The sequence below is a fragment of the Neopelma chrysocephalum genome, unplaced genomic scaffold, assembly GCF_003984885.1.
Source record: "Neopelma chrysocephalum unplaced genomic scaffold, ASM398488v2 Primary Assembly neopelma1_59, whole genome shotgun sequence".
NCBI lineage: Eukaryota > Metazoa > Chordata > Aves > Passeriformes > Pipridae > Neopelma > Neopelma chrysocephalum.
Window position 1 is genome coordinate 24,466,751 of NW_020897714.1, and position 17,602 is coordinate 24,484,352.

The 17,602-nt window shown below is 44.6% G+C and overlaps 2 protein-coding genes across 4 annotated transcripts in view; both read right to left on the minus strand.

Moving 5' to 3' along the window:
- LOC113966177 (cystine/glutamate transporter-like) overlaps positions 1-14,508 on the minus strand; it is a 14,806-nt gene extending 298 nt beyond the window's left edge. Inside the window, exons 1-12 of one of the 2 annotated variants that reach the window (XM_027680529.1) lie at positions 14,404-14,508; positions 12,217-12,478; positions 10,568-10,694; positions 9,690-9,805; positions 8,878-9,003; positions 6,375-6,474; positions 6,248-6,292; positions 5,939-6,062; positions 5,549-5,652; positions 3,533-3,629; positions 2,576-2,725; positions 102-276 (exon numbers count right to left, since the gene is read on the minus strand). In XM_027680529.1, coding sequence (XP_027536330.1) covers positions 102-276; positions 2,576-2,725; positions 3,533-3,629; positions 5,549-5,652; positions 5,939-6,062; positions 6,248-6,292; positions 6,375-6,474; positions 8,878-9,003; positions 9,690-9,805; positions 10,568-10,694; positions 12,217-12,409 — 1,357 coding nt within the window. In that variant the 5' untranslated portion in view covers positions 12,410-12,478; positions 14,404-14,508. Of the gene's footprint in view, positions 1-101; positions 277-2,575; positions 2,726-3,532; positions 3,630-5,548; positions 5,653-5,938; positions 6,063-6,247; positions 6,293-6,374; positions 6,475-8,877; positions 9,004-9,689; positions 9,806-10,567; positions 10,695-12,216; positions 12,479-14,326 lie in introns of both variants that reach the window. The other variant, XM_027680531.1, reaches the window with a different exon arrangement.
- Positions 13,498-17,602, minus strand: part of KDM7A (lysine demethylase 7A) — an 89,099-nt gene continuing 84,994 nt past the window's right edge. The window contains exons 22-23 of one of the 2 annotated variants that reach the window (XR_003533735.1): positions 17,056-17,258; positions 13,498-14,508 (exon numbers count right to left, since the gene is read on the minus strand). The gene's annotated coding sequence lies outside the window, so the exon portion shown is untranslated. The remainder of the gene's footprint in view (positions 14,509-17,055; positions 17,259-17,602) is intronic. The other variant, XR_003533734.1, reaches the window with a different exon arrangement.

Genomic DNA, 17,602 nt, shown 5'->3' on the forward strand with positions numbered 1-17,602 from the left:
AAGTCTGTTGGTCATGGAGCAATTTGCATTAGAGATGAGCCCTGGGAACAAACCAGCATCCTGAGTGTGTTTAGGTCCACAATACTCAAACGCATACTTACAAAACAGGTTACGGCAACGGTCTGACATCTGCCTATGAATTAGGACATAGTAGACTGGAAAACCACTTAAAACCACGGTGCATCCAATGCTAATGCTCACAGGGTCTGAGTAGAAGGACATTGCCACTGTGAAGAGGCAGATGATGGTAAAAGAGACAGGAACAAACAGGGGAACCTGGAGAAAAGAGTACAGAAGACTGTCAGGCAAAACTGATGGCTGTAGCAAATCAGACTCCATACACGCCAGCACACACTGTATTTAATTCTCCATCTAAAGAAGATGAGAAGAAGCATGTATCTGTCCTGCACTGTACTTCTGTGCAATCAGATTGCAAACAATTGTATCAGATTCAGAGACCAGTGTGCCCTGTGAGGTGCATGCCTCCTATATTGATGTGCATCAAAATATAAACCTTACTTACAACTGGAAACCAAGCAAGCAGAAAAGTCACCTATGCAACATTGCTCTCTGAATGCCCTGATCCTGTGCATGCACATATACCTACTTGTCACCTAGGGCAACTGCTGGTGGAAAATCTGAAGCCAAGGATAGAAGTGACACTTTGAATCAAACTGTTCTTTAGTTATAAAACTCACTACTTGTTTTGACCTGCCTTCAGCTTGCCTAAGATTTATAGTGACTAAAACAGGATAAGCCAGACTCTCTCTCTCTGTGGTACCTCTACCAAGAACATGAGCTTCAGCAACATCCTGATGAAAGATGAAAGCAGCAATCAGAACTTTAGCCATACCCTGCTGGATAAGCCATTTCATCTGGGTTATTCAGAGAGTAAATCAGAAGACTGCAATAAATAAGAAAACTGTGAAACACCCTCTCCATCTCTGGATCCAAACTCAGGCAAGTAACTCCTTGCTACAGGTGATGGAATGAAGGAGCTGCTGGTCTCATCAAGGGTGACAATCTCTTTTCCAGTAATAAAGATCCTATTTGGGATGCTCACCATGTCAAGCTGGAAGAGATCAGTTGCTCTAGATCTTGCAGACATCCAGCCATCAAACTTCTGTGCTCCTGCTGTCTTTCCAGCTGGAGCATCCCCTGCCAGCCTCTCCTATGGGTACACACTCATGCTGCTCATCTGCTTGAGAGGCGAGTGAGAGAACTTCCCCCTCCTCTTACCGGTGTTTTCTCACCATTTTCAACTCAAAATGCTATAGGGAGAATAAATACCAGCACAGTCGCACGTGTGTCCCGTTTCGTTCTCCTTAGGCCCGCGGCAGGAGCCGGCCTGAGTCCGGCCACTAGAGCGCAGCATGTGCCCGCGCCACCTGCGTGCAGCTCTTCCTCTTGCAGAGAACTGCGCTGGGGGCTTCAAGGGCTTGTAAAACTGGGGAGAGGAGGGGCGGAAAACAACCCGACTGACCAAAAGGCCAGTATTTCCCTCCCTTGCTTAACCAGCGTTTAGGAGCTGTTAAAATTCTGAATCTCTGTCTAAAACAAAACAGGGCAAAATCTCAGCAACTGAAACGATCAGCATTGACACCTACTAATAAACCTCCCATGAGAAGCTTGGTTTGAAAGAAAAAGCAAAAACTTATTTAAAGTCTGGTTCTGGAGGCATGCATGAGTGCAGCCAGACAACAAACTAGGAAGCTTCAAGGTCTCTGCTAAACACGCTGTCTGACAGCAAAGAGCAAGAAGAAAAATTACCCCAAACTTTCCATTAGGATGCACATAGCTCAAGGAGGAGCCCTTAGAGCCACAGGAAGTGTTTCTGTCCCCCAAGGTTCTTGCTGACCAGCTGCCCACTGCCAGTGGCCTTCGAAGTCTCTTCTCCCCAGGCCTGGCTGGAGGCACCATGCGGGCGTCACCAGAGACAGGAAAAAAGTGTGCCTGCCTCAAGCACCACCCTGGCCAAATGGCTTCTACACATTATCCAGCAGTGGGAAAGGTGCCCCAAGTGCAAGAAAGCTGCTCCAGCTGACATGAGGAAGATTCCTGCACCCAGCAGCTTAAGAAGGGCCACCAGAGGGACCACTGCTTTATACTAGACAATATTTCTGTGCCAGCAGATGCTTCCCCTCCAGCCAGGTTTGCTCCCAGGACTCCTCTGGCCACTCTTTTTACCCCAAGCCTGATACTCTCCTGCTTCTCAGCTAGAGCTGAGAATTAGCTGCCACTGAAATAAAATCCAGGCAAGGGTCCCTCCTTGTAGCCCACAAGAGATGAGTGTGGGAACTGCTTTCTGTACATCTCTCAGTTCCCAGCCTGAAACTTTGTCCCCTGGAGCAAGTGTTCTTCTAACAGATGCAGCTAGTGACACCACATAGAACCGGCTTTATAGGATTTGGGTACATCAACCAATTTCAGGAGCTCTCCACATGCCTTTACTGAGCATCAGGGATTGAGATCCCTTAGAGCCTAAATGCAACTATGACCATGTAATGCTCTAATTACTAGCAAACAAAAGAGAGACTTGACAAGCCTGCACATTCCAGCCTGCCGTGTGCATTACCTTGAATGGGCTGTGCAGCTCCGGGTGACGGTGGCGATGGACAATGAGCCCCAGGGTGGCTAATCCTATGAAGAGCCATCGGGAAAAGCTGAAGAAGTTCAATAGATGGTAGATGTCTCCAACACACACCATGGCAGTGACCAAAGGGAACTGAGCAGTGTGAAGACGAAACACAGTCATTAAAGCCTTGTTATGGTCCTCAGACTAGAAAGGGTAATATGGGTCACCTCCTGAAGCCCCCCTGCAGCCCCAGGTAGCCACTTCACAGGCTCAACATTTCAGAGGTCAGAGAGCTTTACAAACAGTGTCACAGACTGAAGGTAAAAGGCCTAAACACAGTTTTCTGTTGTGCTACAGAAAGGAGCAATCCTTTCAAGATCAGCAAGATCTTTGATGCCTTATGTCCAAGGCAGGGCAATTAAAACAAGCAAGATCCAAAGGCCTGCCAGTATTCAGGGTAGCTACAAAGACACTTGCTAAGTTTTCAGCAGGTTAGCCAAGCTAAGAGGCACTGCAGCAGTTAGGATGTAGCTGGACCATTGCCATTAAAAAACAAACAAACAAACAAACCAAAAAGGAAACCATCTCTGCAAATGCTCATTCCCAGCATTTCCACCACACCTGGGAATTTTCATTTTCCAAAAAGCCAAAGCTTATCGGTGCTTTCACAGGACAATAACAAGCAGCAACTGTGGTAGGTGGTAGGGAGATCACTTTTAAAAAAGTTGTCCAAGGTTATAAGGCAGGGACTTTTAAGTAATGTATTTGTATACTGATGGCACTGTTGGCTCAAGGGGACGTAATACTTTGCAGCCATTTCCTGTATCATGCCTTTTTTATTTTTCAGAGGCTGAATTAACACCTCAACAACCTTTAAAACTCTTCAGCTTGTCCGGTCTTTGCAGGAAAGCCAAGACTGCAAGAACAGAGCATGTTCACACAGCCAGATCTCCTTACCATTAACATGACAGCAGGAAGGGGTGTATGCCTTCGAATGTGGATCATGGAGAAGAGAGGAGGCCACTGTCCTTCCCTGGAAGCCACAAACAGAGTCCTAGGAAAAGACAGGGAGCCCTATGCATTAGCATCCTACATCTAGACTAGAAATGAGATCAGTCACTGAACCAACCTGAGGCTACAAGGCACCCACTCACTAACCCAGCCCAGGTCTCCTAGTCAAGGCCACAGTTCTGCCTTTAGCTGCACTAAAGAATCATAGAATGGTCTGAGTTGGAAGAGACCTTAAAAATCATCTAGTTTCAACCCCCTTGTTATGGGCAGGGACACCTTCCACTAGACCAGGTTGCTCAGAGCTCCACTTTGGGGGCATTTGGAAGAAAAACCCAGTGTTAAGTTCCCATAGCTCTCCCACAACCAGTTAGTTCAACACAGAGCACAACCCACCACCAGGACCGCTGGCAGCATCCCCTTAAATGGCTCATTAGCAGAGACCTTTGGGCAAGTCCAAATTGACCATGAACGAGTTCAGGCTGGAAATAGCAGTGAGAAAGTCTCTTACCATCAGAAAAGGGGTTAATCTTTTCAGTGTAAAAGAAGTAGAGGGATCACAGCTTTCAGTCCTTTATAAGAGAAGCTGTTGAGTTTATGAAAGGGGATTGTCGGTCTTGACGCCTATATTTATATATATAAAATGTATATTAAAAAAATGAAGTGCAATTTCCTCAAATAATAGAGGATTTTCAATCCTCAGGTCAGCTGTTGGAAAATATATATTTTGTCATACTGCCAAGAGGCCAGCTACACACAAGACCAGCTACAAAATGAGAGCATAGAGTTCCTTGCCTCCATGCCTCCTTTGACTCATGAAAGAGCAATTAGCGAGAAGGCAATTGCATCCAATTTTATAAATTTAATATCCACAAGCAAACCATGCCAGAGCATCAGCTGGGCTGGAGCAGGGCCCAAAGCAGCTGGGGCATGAGTGTACAACTGGTTTTATTGCTGTCTCTGTGGCTTTGCAGGGGTGTGGCTGGCAGGCAGCCAGGGAGGCCCCATCGATGTTTATATGGACTTTCTGCAGTGATTATGTTAATGACGCCAGGATGGGGGAGAGAAAGGCGATAGGGGACACAAAGAACCTCTGCGCTGTCTGGAGACTTCTCATCCTCAGAAACCACTATCTAGAGGAACTAACAGGGAGGATTCTCCACACCTGTATTTAATACAGGACTTCAGGCTAGTGGATCAAATACCTCATTATCTTTCATGCTATGAAACATTCCTTTCACTTCAACTGATTTTTCCTTTTGCAATCAAAGCTGTGAAACAGAACCTGCTCCAGAGAGTTCTCTCAGCTCCTCAGGACCAGTACAACTTACTTCTCTGTGAGCTCTGTCCTCCTCTCCAACCTCAAGGCTCCAATAAGGACACAGAGTGTGGTAGACAGTGAAGCTGGAAAGTTAATTTTTCCATGGAACAAAGTGTTTCTTATTGCTACAACAAGACTTTTTGAACATCAACTATTGTTTTAGGAATAGCCCATCCCAATAACATTTCACTGACCTCAAAGTCCTCAAGGGAAAGTTTGCCTTTGGCCAGAGATCCTCACAACAGAGGGACCCTGTGCCCTGCAGCAGCGCAGCTGGGTGAACCCAGTGAAAGAAGAGTTGGGTCTCACCAAGCAGCTGCCAATGTCAACAAAGCTTCTAGTTCACCAGAAACATTGACATTTCACTTTAAACTGGGGATTTAAACTGAAGGGTGGGGGGAGAAGATAAAAAACTTTGTTTGTGACCAGACCTAGCCAGCAAAGTCGAGGCCTGGCCACAAATAGAAAGAATAGAATCTTAGCCAATAGGGACCATCATGCAGTTGACAGTGTGAGAGTCAAAGCCTTATTTTTCCCACAAAAGTGTCTAAAACGCCATTATGTGGATGGAGAGCTGCACAGGTTGCTGGTGCTTCCCTCTGATTCAGTAAGCCAAAGGAATAATAAATTTGTAGGGATGTGACCTTGAAAATGTGAAGATTCCTCCATTCATGGTTCCAAAGCAGGACAGTGCGACAAGGACGGGGACCACAGAGATCAGGCTTTTGAAGGCTCGCTGCACAAAGCTCTGGAGGAAGAGCAAGCCTGACTTTAGGAACATGTGGTGATCTCCAGGAGACATCAGGTTCAAAAGAGAGAAAACTCTACTCCTAAATCTCGCTTTTTCTACTGTCATCTGCAGGCTATTTTTCCTTATCTTTTAGACAAGACTAGAAGAAGTTACTGTTGCCCAGTAATCCGGAGAAATTACAAAGCAACAAAATACTTTATAGGAAAACTAACTCTGAAAGTCTTGCCATGATCACAGCATAAGCTGACCTCACTGAAGAGATAAGAATAGGGGAAAAACTCACCACAGCCACAGCAGGAGAAGCCAGAACATCTTGTGTTCCCAGGACTGTGTAATAGGAGACGTTGGTGAGCATGTACCCCACAATTACCGTGATCACGGAGATGATGACAGCCAGGGGAATATTTCTACAAGAAAGAGGAAGACAGACACACAAAGAACACGCTGCTATCCCTTGTTATGCACGGTATTACTGCAGACTGTCACTGGCATTGGTTAGGTGAGCCCACAAACTAATTCCTCCCATACTGCATTTGGGAAAGCGTGATACCCCAGAAGCTGGTAACCTAAGACGACTTTTTCCCAGCCTTACCGTTCAGGTCTGACCAACTCTTCGCGCACAAAGCTGGCCTGAAACCTGGGAAGAAACAGGGAGTCAGTCTGAATCATGCTGAGGGCACCTGTGTGCTGCCCGTGAAGCACCCTCCCATTCCACCTACCAGCCTGAATATGCGAACATGCCTGCGTAAAAAGCCAGGGGGAGCTTATCCAAAACTAGTGACTCTCTGTCAAAAGCATCCTGGAAGTTTTCGGTGTGGCCTGCAGAAGAGATAAACAATAGACACGGAGCAGGGAAATGTCACAGAGAGGCTTCCTTCCCTGTGGGATAACATCCCTTGTACCTCTCATTCAGACCTGGGAATATTGTTTGTTACTTCCTTGGAGCCAGATATTCAGATTTCTTTCATTGCTTTAATTTGCAGAGTTGTTGCTGATACATTTAATTCCCCACAGTGACAGAAAAAAAAAATCTATCCCTTGTCCAGCTACAGGAGACATTTCAGGAAGGACAACAGTGACAGATGGCTGTTTCCAACAGAGCCTGCCATGGGAACAGGAGATCATGGAGAGGAGAGGACTCACGTAGTCCTGTCCTTTCTTCAGGCACAAAATTAAGTTTCTGGGTTGACCCCCATTTTCCCTCCCCAGCCCCCTAAGGAGCTGGATACACACTCCTCTTTGATGTGGTGCAGCCAGCGAGGCAGCAAACTCGGTTCTCACTGTGCTCTCTCCTGTTCCTGCTGCCGGAGCACTGACCCCAGCCCTGCACTGGCCAGAGCATGGGAACTCGGGTGGAGGAGGGAACAGGAGCAGGGACTGCCAGTCTGGCCCCCTGTCCAGGCAGGTTCCCTGCCCACCACCCCTGCTTGCCCACACAAGAAGGACACAGAGGGAAAAACAAATAAATTTTAAAAGTAGAGGTGGCTCAGATAGAAAACCTATTTTTCCATCTCCCCAAATTTTCCTACAAGTTCTGTGCTTGAAATAACAAAACAAAACATAACAAAAAAAAAAAAACCCAAAGTCAGATTTTTCTCTAACTCCAAAAAAAAAAAAAACTTAGAGAAAAGAGAAATGTCTAATGGCCTCTCATTCAAACATAGTTAAAAATAGTTGCATTTCCAACATTTTCAAATCTGGCTGGCCCAAGGTATGGTTTTACATCTATATTCAGTTTTCCATATTAAAGTTTCTTTAAAATAAGAGGCATGAAGCTTCTCTAGTTGGACTTCACCAGGAAAGGGATGAAATGGCATGGAGCATTTGGAGAAAGTTAGGTCTCTTCTACGGAGGTGCTTCTACAAGAAGTTCAGTTGTGAGATTTGGTTTGAAATGCTGGCCCAGCAAGTCTCTAAAATAAACCTGAGCCAAAGAGAAGATAATGGCAGAGGAAAAGACAAAAGTGCAACCAAAAAAAAAAAAGCAGAACAAAGCAGGGGAATCAGGCAAAATGATTTAAAAGGACAAAACTGATTTTTAAGCACAAAAGAAATGAAGTCAAAGTGAAAATAGATTTGAAAAAAACTAACCCAAAACGTAGGAGTGGGCCTGTTGGGGTACACTTTTTATGTTCTGAAATGATGGCTGATAAGTCATGGTGCATAAAACAGATTTATTGTCTGCAATGCATTGTCCCTCGTGAGTCACATTAAATACAACCTGTCATACTGGGGTCTCTTGGTGAATTCTCCCTCCAGATGTCACCGGCACTTATCCTCCCCACTGGAGGACCGATGCCAGGGCTCCAGATTGTCGTTTGAAGGCATTCCTAACAATAATGGCTTGGGATTTCTAGCTGCAGGGCAGTCCTTCAGTTCAGAAGCTCTGCCAGCCTGGGGAGGGGGGGATCTTTGCATGTTCAAAGGAGCCAACTCCAGACATCAGAAAGAAACACGAACATGGAGCCCACTGCCTGTGGTGTTTTCTCTGCACAGGAAGGTAATAGCATGAAGGGAGGGAGCAAGGAGCAAGCTTCCTCCCTTGAGTGGGAATGACTCGGGTTTTTCTATAAACTGAGGCTTGGATTAAAGCCAATACTCTTGTATCATTCCCAGAAGATACTACTAGTAGGTTTTTTTTAGCCCCCACTCTGAATGTGAGCATGCAAGCCTGCAGGATTCCATTGTAAGTTCCCTTAATTACTGTCCATCTGGATTTGGAGGAAAAAAGCATTAGCATCAGCCACAGAAAGGTTAGAGATGCCATGACCAGGGTTCAGCTGAGGGCTGGTAACTCATTGCACAGCTGTGCCTGCCTCAGGTCACCATGGGATGCTGTCACACACCCTTAATGTCCATCAAATTTGTGCTTTGGAAAGATTTTGAGCCATGCTGGGAACAGGCAAGTCTGACTCCAAAGAAAGACCATCTGCAGAGCAAGGTGCCTGTATGACCCCGGGTAGGATCACACAGCCTAAGGCACTAAGGTCCACTCAGTTTTAGAGAAAGCACCACCTAGCCAGGTGCATCAGCCCAGTGCTATGATGTAGCTTAGTGACAACTACGCTGGTCTCAGATTATCTCCCAGATAATTCACATCCAGCACACAGACAAAGCTCCTGCCAGCTAAATGAGCACCACACTTGTCACTTGGGATTGATAAAAGCTGTGACAGGCGGGCACATCGAGCACCCTCCCTCAGCCATGCAGCAGCAACACCTACCCTGGGCCAGCAGCATCATCCCTGGCACGATGATGAGTGCAAGAGCCAGGAGTTTAACAACGGAGAGAGCCGTCTGCAGCCGGGCACTCCAGGTGACACTCCAGGAATTGAGGGTGAGGACCATGTCTGGAGAGAAGACCACACTGCTACAGCTGTAGCCCATGTTTGACACACAGAGGAAAAATTACAAAGGCATTCCCTGCTCTAGGGATGCCAGGGACAAGACTGCATCTTTATGCAGGATGCTCAGGGTAAGAGATGTCAGAAAACATCACAGGTGTGGCCCAGTGTACAGTATTTGAAGGGTAAGCTGCGTTACGCTCCTAAAAGAGACCAGGAGCCTGGTTCCTGCCAGGTGATCCACATCTGCCTGAGGGAAAGGTGCAAGAGTGCCAGGACATCTCAGTAGATGCACTGCACAGCATTGCCTGTGCCAGCACACAGCAATCCACAGCAGGCAGGACAGTGTCACAGGCTGGATGCACCAGGCAAGGAGTGCAAAACCTTGAGCCTTACACCCTCTATCCAGGTGCCATTTGCACAGCTATACATGAAGAGTTTCTGCTCCCATACCTGGCAAAATCTCCCTGACTTAGGGCTCCAGCTGCTCAACAGGGAGGCCCATTCCCTTTCTTGGAGAATACAGTGACCCAAAACCATCAACCATCTTGAATCAGAAAGTTTTGTGTAGCTGAAGAGGTAAGACAGGAGCCAGATCTCACCATTATTTCAGAGGATAACCCCCCTTAAATGCCCCTGGTCTGGGGCAGAGAGGCTCCAGAACTGACAGTCCCATAAATGTTAGTACTTACAGTACCCCATGAGAGACACAAGCTTCACTGCAGGGACAGGGGCTGCACAGGGGGCAAAGAATGGCTCCAGCATGTACCGTCCAAATGCCAAGGCAACCACGGCACTGTTGGCAGGCCTGAAGAGGGGTCAGAGTGGGGGAGGGAACTGAGCACACACTGGTCTGAGGACAGCCGAAAAATGGTATGAGGTAAAACTGCACAAAACTTGGGACGGGGGGCAAGTTTCCCCACCTGGGTTAATCTTGCTCACCCATGCAGATGGTGAGTTCCCAGAGTCTTTTTCATAGTTTTTTCCTCAGTAAATGGGTTAAAAACCACATGCTGCAAAAAGATTAATTCCCAACTTGAAAGCAAAAGTTGAGATTAATCATACTGAGCAATGTGGTGTGGTTCATATGTCCTGCTTCATCTCAGCTTATGTGAAAGACACAGGTTATTGAGAAGTGAGGACTTCCTTTTTACTCTTTAAAAAAAAGAAGCCGTTCGCAGTGTTCTAAATTATTTCACTTGGGGCTAAGCCAGAAAGTTGTTTCCACTTTCTGAATCTGGAGAAACCAAAAAGTTTCACAATGAAAACAGAAGATCTGAAATAAATCTGGCATCTATTGTCAGTCTCTGAAAAATACCATGGTTCTTGGGGGAAACCAGCTGCCAGGGGAGAAGAGAGATATTCTTTAAGCACAAAACATATTGAATATGTGTAACTGTTTACTCATTATGCCTTCTTCTTTTTATCACTGAAAAAATCTTTAAAAATTGTTCAACTTGTTTCTACTCTTTCCTTTACAAACTGCCTGGACTGTTACTTGGCATCATAACTTTTTGGTTTTTGAATTGTCACTGCATCCAGGAAAAGGCAAACAAACAAAATCTCTTACCTGATAGCAAAAAACTCTGCCCACAGGAATAAGAAGCTTGGCAGAGGCCCTAGCGTCTCCAAAATGTAGATGTAATGTCCTCCAGACTTGGTGATCCTTGTTCCAAGCTCTGCATAACACAAGGCACCTGGAAAAGTTCAGGTAAAAGTGTCCCGAGTAAATCATCCCATGGATTTTCCCTTTTCTGTGTGACTTTTCAGAGATTGAATGAATACATTTAAAGTTAGCAGTAAATCAGAGGAAGAAGTACAAATCTTAAGTTTTGCCTGTGTTGGATTTGCTTGTTAGGTTAAACATCCCCTGCTCATCAAAACAAATCCTAAAACACTTCTCTTCATTGAGCACAACTCTGCTTGCAGTGGAACTGAGCACTGTTGGATGTGACCCTGTGAAGAGCATCTCTAGCTGTGCTGTCCACTTCTTCAGCCAGCTCAGGTGGCCGTAGAAGGAGAGTGCAGAGGAACCTGGCGGTGATATGGCCATGCCTTTAAGTCCTGTGGCAATCATGCCATATTCAGGTCATGCCGATGATGGCAACCTCAATTTTTCCTGCCTCTCTGTTGGGAAATCTGTGCAGAATCCCTGTTCAAAGCATAGAATGCAGGCAGACAGCTTGTCTCATTTTTTCCAGTGGGTCCCTTTACATGCTCCAAGCATGCATTTAAGTGCTCTGCTGAACTCATGCAACGGGACTTGCAATGCCCCGCTTGAAAGAAAAAAAAATCATAAAAGAAAACAAACCTTTTTAACATACTGCAAAAAGGTGTCAGAGAATTTTTTTTTCTAAGTTAGAAGAAGAATGTTAAAGTCAACCACTGTAATAAGTATCAGATTTCTCTCTTGGGCTGAGATCTTGCAGTTGTCCTAATAGCACCTTTAGAGAGTTTCTGAAATGGTGGTTTTATGCAGTTAATGAAAGAAACTAAAAGCCATGTGTTTCATCCATTTTAACTTTACGAGTTATATTATTTCAGAAGAACTAAAATGAAACTGTCATCAAAAAGACAACCCTTTGTGAGAAAAGACTAGTATTAAATGCCAGAAAACAAGCCAAAGGTAGTGCACAGAAAGCAGGGCTGAACTGATCTGCTCCATCTCCCGCTCCAAGGCAGCATCAGACATACCCACACCATTTCTGACAGACACCCAGAGACCTACCCCCAGCTGGTGGATACTCTGCAGTTCCCCAGGCACTCTGCTCTAGGGCTTTGCTATTCTCTCCAACAGAAAGGGGATCCTACATGGCATATTGAGACTGTCCCTTCTTGCCCTTTTCACAGTGTCTATGAGAAGCACAGCACAGCCCTTCCATTCCCTTTTAGGTGCCTACGCCTCCCTTCCACCTTACAGAAGGAGTCCCCTCATTCTCCCCCAGGCTGAGACTCCATCTGCAGTCACCGTCACTCCTCTGCCCTGGACTCAAACATGAATTGATATTCACAGATGGTAGGTGCTGGAATTTTGTCAGTCACCCAGGGGAATCATTTGAACTAACGACCACCCCCTGGCTTGTTAAACCTTTGTTTCTCTTGCAGTAGGAACCAAGTATTTTGAGTTTGTTCATCTTCCAACTTTTTATACATGAAAACGTGCAGGCTCTCCTCACCTCTCAGGTGCTTAAGCAAAGGCTAACAAAGCTCACCACTCACCAAACATTGAGAGGAGCCCACAGGCAAACCAGACAACCAAGGAGAAACCCACAGTGCCAGTGTTTTTCAGTACTCCTTTTGGGGAGATAAAGATGCCACTGCCAACCATGCTGCCGATGAGGAGCGAGAAAGCCCTCAGCAAAGTTATCTTTTGCCTCAGAAAGATGGCCTCTTCTTTCTTGTCCTTCCCCATTCTTCTAATCACAGGGGAAGGTCATGCATTCAGGAGCTACAGTCTCCCAAGTGTCCTCAAGGCTCACCTGTAAGACAAGGAGTTAGGGATTCGAGGATCTTCTTTTCTGGACAAGATTTTTTTTTCAGAAACCTGTCAAGATCTGTTGAATCTGTTCTCCTCAACTGCAGGATGCACCAAACAAACACAAGTGCACAGAACACCATCGATATCATCTCTCTCATCAGTACAGCTCCCAAGAGGCACGTTAAGTGTTTTCTTCCTCTTCCGTCAGGCAGCACAGAGCCTTACATTTTGCATGCCACATTTCAGGATATGATTTCCAAATTTGACTTTGATACCCAGACTGGAACTGGCCAGGTTAGGGTTAATTTAATGGAACCTAATTTGGGGGGACATTGATTTCAGTTTGCTGGCAGAAAAGAGATTTAAAGTTTCAAACCTAACAATTAAGACCTTGAAGATCTCTGAGGTTAAAAAACATTAGGCTGCATTAGTTGGTGTGCACAGATGATTTAACCTTTTTTGCTTCCTGAATAAACAAGCCTTGTTTTTTCTCACTAGAGGTTCACTTTATCACTGTTTCTTAATATAGTGTCAAGCCTTCTTGCTCTTAAAGTATTGAAGAGTCAGAAATAAGTACTGTTTACAATTGTAAAACAGAGCATAGTCATTACTATCAGACATGTCATTTCTTCCATTAATATAAAAACTTTCTTGGTAACAGGAGCAGTGAAGTTTTTCCTAGAAAAGAGGGAACTTCAGAGACTTCAGGGACCACATGAGTTGATCCAGATCTAGTTTGCTCCCAAGGCAGCAACCTCCCACTTCCCTGCCTTGTCTCTCCCATGTCTCTCAGTCCTAGACTGCCACCTTCACCAAGAAACTCACCTTTTGCTCAGGTAGGTAAGGCGAATTCAGATCAGTTACTGCAGTCCGATTTGCTGCAGCAAACCTGTCTGTAGTTTTTGTAACAGCAAGGTAGATACTTTACACTGCTAATTATCCCCGGTAGAGCAGGCAAGGCAAGTACGGAGTAGATAATCCCCACACATCCCCACCAATACTCAGACACTCAGCTTCAGTGCTTTTTTTTTTATTATTCTAATGCAGTAATTTGCAAATATATATAAATTATATATATATATTTGCCCCAGCTGCATGTGTGTATACTATTGTGAAGTTACACCGTACATTAGACCCTATTTTATGGATTTCTTGAATTATTTAATAATTGCAGTGGTGTGTCTGTGAGGAGATACTGGTCACCTATAGAAGCAGATTTAAGCAGCCAGAAAGTGCTTTCTTGATATTCTGTATTTTCCACCTATAGACATAAATGTCCCCTTAACATTGAGGGGGACAATTCTTGTTACCAGTTACCAACGATACTTATTTGCATGCCCTGTGTAAACTCAGTATAACCAAGGGCTTTTCTCCCCCATTCCCAGCTATTTTCCCACCTGGAGACCGGCAGGAGGAAGTGGGGGTTATCACTTTCTCTGCACACATATGTCTAGCACATGCAGAAAGCCCTCTCTCCTGCCAGCAGCATGAGCTGGTTTCTCTGAGATCATGCCAAGCCTGCACACGCATCTTCCCAATCAAACCAGCCAAGTTTAGTTATTAAACCCCTAATGAGTCCCGGAGGACTCCTTAAGGCTCAGATGGGTCACATCAGCCTCGTCTGGTCCCACAGAGCTGCTCCTCAGAGTCCCAAAACCTCACAGGGCTGCTGGAGACAGTGGCTCTGGAGGAGCAGGGAAAGACCCCTGGGAGCTTCCCAACCCCTCAGCTGCAGTTCCCTCAGACACCAATTAATTATCTTAACGTGAAATACCAGTATCATCTGGTATTTCTCAGCTGAAATGAGAACCACACAGCATTCATTTGCAGGGGTGAAACACAGAGGCTCACCGAATTGAAACTGAAGAGAGATGCTGTGCACAGCTGCGCCTAAAACACTGTTCTGAGATAATTAAAAGGGCACTTATCTGTTTGGCTGGGCTTTAAACCAAGCAGGTGCATTTACAATCCATCAGACTCCCATTTCTTGCTGGGATCCCAAAGCAGCAAAAGACAGCGTCTCTTTGCAGGCTCTGAAATTACACAGAGAGAGAAGGGGAGGAACAAAAAAAGGAGAGATCAAATCAAATTTACTGACCAGGTTAATGATCCAAAGTAAACATCAAACTCCGTACTTCTGTCCTCATGGGGTTTTTGTTTTGGATTTTTTTGTTGTTTTTTTTTTTTTAATACCACTGCCATGCAAAAGTATTTGGAGATAAAACAGTCCAATCCAGTAAATCTGAGAAACATGAAATCTATCAGAATTTGTTCCAGAAGCTATTGAAGGAGAAGGAAAAAAGAGGTAAAAGGAAAAATAATATAAAAAGTAATAGAAAGGTATTGAATAACACTTCAAACAGTCACCTAGCAGAGCCCACTGCTTGGAGAGACCATTCCTGCCTGCTCTGCTTTCCAGCTACAGTCCAACACCAGGCACATTAAAATGCAGAGATGTTAATCCTTGTGGCAATGCTTAAGAATATTCACAATGTGCTTGGCACAAAGGAAACAGGCAAAGCTGCTTTTTGTTCACCCCTTTGACTTAAAATACAGGTTTTATTCTTGTCCCAATACGGGGTACCTTTGCATGAGACAGATCATCAGTCAGCAGGGCTGAAGAAAAACCTTGCTCAAACCTATTTCACAACTTATCACACATACTGGATCTTTACTCCCTTGTTCTTCATTTATACTGACTTTATTGTTGGTTTGGTTTTTTTAGCTGTTAATCTTACCTCACAGGCACCGCAGCATGGACGGAGATGGAGAAGACAGGCATAAAGAGAAAATCATGTCTGTTATTTGTCTAGAAGCCCCAGCTGAGAGCAGGACCCACTGTGGTCAGCACAGAGGCAGAGTAGATGTTACTCTGCTGAAAAGCTAGTGAGATAAACAAGCAAGTTGGAAAAAGCAGAGGAGGGAGACAGCATCATTCTCAGCTGGGGAGCTGAGACCTAGAGCAACCAGTGACCTTCCTTCTCCTATCACACAGGAAGTGGGTGGCATCCCTGGGAAAGAGACTGTACCTCTAGAATTCCACTTCAACGACCTATCCCCCCAAAAAACACCCCAGCTACTAGGGAATACTCCTAACTATTTACAGCTGTTTTCTTTGTGTGGGCCTCAATCAATACCACACAGCCAAGAACAGGTTAACCCCTTCCTTTGCACACTGCAAAAGATGCAGGCGTCAAGCAGTTCCTCACAGTCCCACTGTTTTTATTTTTTTTGTGTGCCAAAAATGTCACTCCAATTCAATGTCCACCACAAGGCACAGGATCTAACTAAATAAAATCAGCAGTGAATGGAAGCTTTTTTATTCATGCATGAAAGTAGCATAAATAAGCTTTAATGAGGCTGGTGGTGGTCTGTTCTGGGAACTCAATCAGAAAATCTATTTAGGAGACCTGAGAGATGTTTGTTTACAGACCAATATGAACACAAGAAACAGGCTGAAAGGACAAGACATGCAGCTCTACTTCTTTTCAGCTTTCTACAGCTGGTCTGCCACCCTGGATAAGAAACTGAAAGGGACAGTAGTTAATAAATCAGACTCAGGCTCACAGCCCCAGATGTAGTAATAAATCCATGCAATTGCCTTAGGTGTAAATGTAAAAATAATTTCCATTGGCTTCTCTTTCTACAGAGTTTCACAAATATAGTCTTGTGAGTTGTCTACCAAAAGACTACTATTTCCTAACATATCTGCCTTAATGATATTTTTTTTTTGCCTTGACTGCAAAATGGCTCTTGGCTTAGGTCACACCATATTTATCATCTCATTTAGGCATTTCCAGTTGTCCTTCAGACAAGGGTGACTTTTTCAGGAGAGGAGGCTGATGATATGGTGAGTCTGGACCTCTTGATGATATGAGGATGACCTTTTAATTGAGAACCTAAAAGGTGTTGAATCCACACTTTACCTCTTCGGCTAGAAATTAGACTAAACCAAATCTGGTTTTCAAGCAGCTAAATTGCTGCTGCTTTCAGAGTTCCTTCCTACTGGGATTTATATTCTACAGCTAGTTTAAAGTTCTTCATTATGACCAGTCTGCCAAAGCAGACATTTCAAAAGAAGATGTTTTAATAATAATTTATCAATAATATTATTAATTATTAAATATTATAAATAATATTCCATTTCAGTCTCACAGGATGTACAGATCATTCTAGGCATTCAAATATAACTCTCCATTCAACTGCCACAAGGAACTTATACTTCTGTGTATCCAGAACTAATTCTCCACTAATGTTGTAGAGGAATATGGACCCTTTCATGAGCATTTCTTCCTCACATGTTCCCCGTGACATGCAAAACACAAATATGGGAGAGATGCACAACTGATTAAAATAGACTCAAGTATTCTTCTACCACACTAACTATTAAAGACTATCAGGAAGATGTACCAGCATCCCTGTGAAATGAACTAACATTCATAAGTTTCCCTTTCTTACAAGCGGGAGAAGAGAATACCCAAGGCACTTGCCTCCCAGTCCATCAGACCCAAAGGAGCAATACCCAGAGGACCAGGCACTGGAACACACGAATCCAAGGGAAAAAAAAAAAGCCACTTAACAAGATGCTGTCTCACGTAGTGGTGCTTCCTGAGGCCAACATCTTGGCTCTACAGTATGTCTTGTGGGGCACAGTGCAGGGAACTGTCCTTAGAGGTTTGTTCTTTTGTGGACAGCTCTCCAAGTAGCAAGCTGTTTTCACTCTCCAGATCAGACCTCCTCCCTGGAACAAGACAATTTGTCCTATTTGAAACTGTTTTCTTAGCTGCGTAAGACAGAACACAAACAAAAATAAATCTAAACATTTCTAGGAGAAGACACCCAACAGAGAAGTTAATGCTGTAGCAAAGTACAGCCAAAATTTTCCCAAATGAGAATTCTTCTCAAGCACTTCAAATAAAAAAAAAAACAACAAATCCCATAATAGAGCAACATCCCTCCTCATTTCAACAGTTTGTGGCACTGCATCAGTGCTGAAGTCTAAGGGTTTATCTGCCTTTGATCTGGAGCTGGGCAGTGCCAATGTTCAACAGCTCTCAATCCTGCAGGGAAAATTCCTCCATGAACCAGGTCTTTGTTCTACCTCCTGCCTTGGCTGAGGGCTCTAAA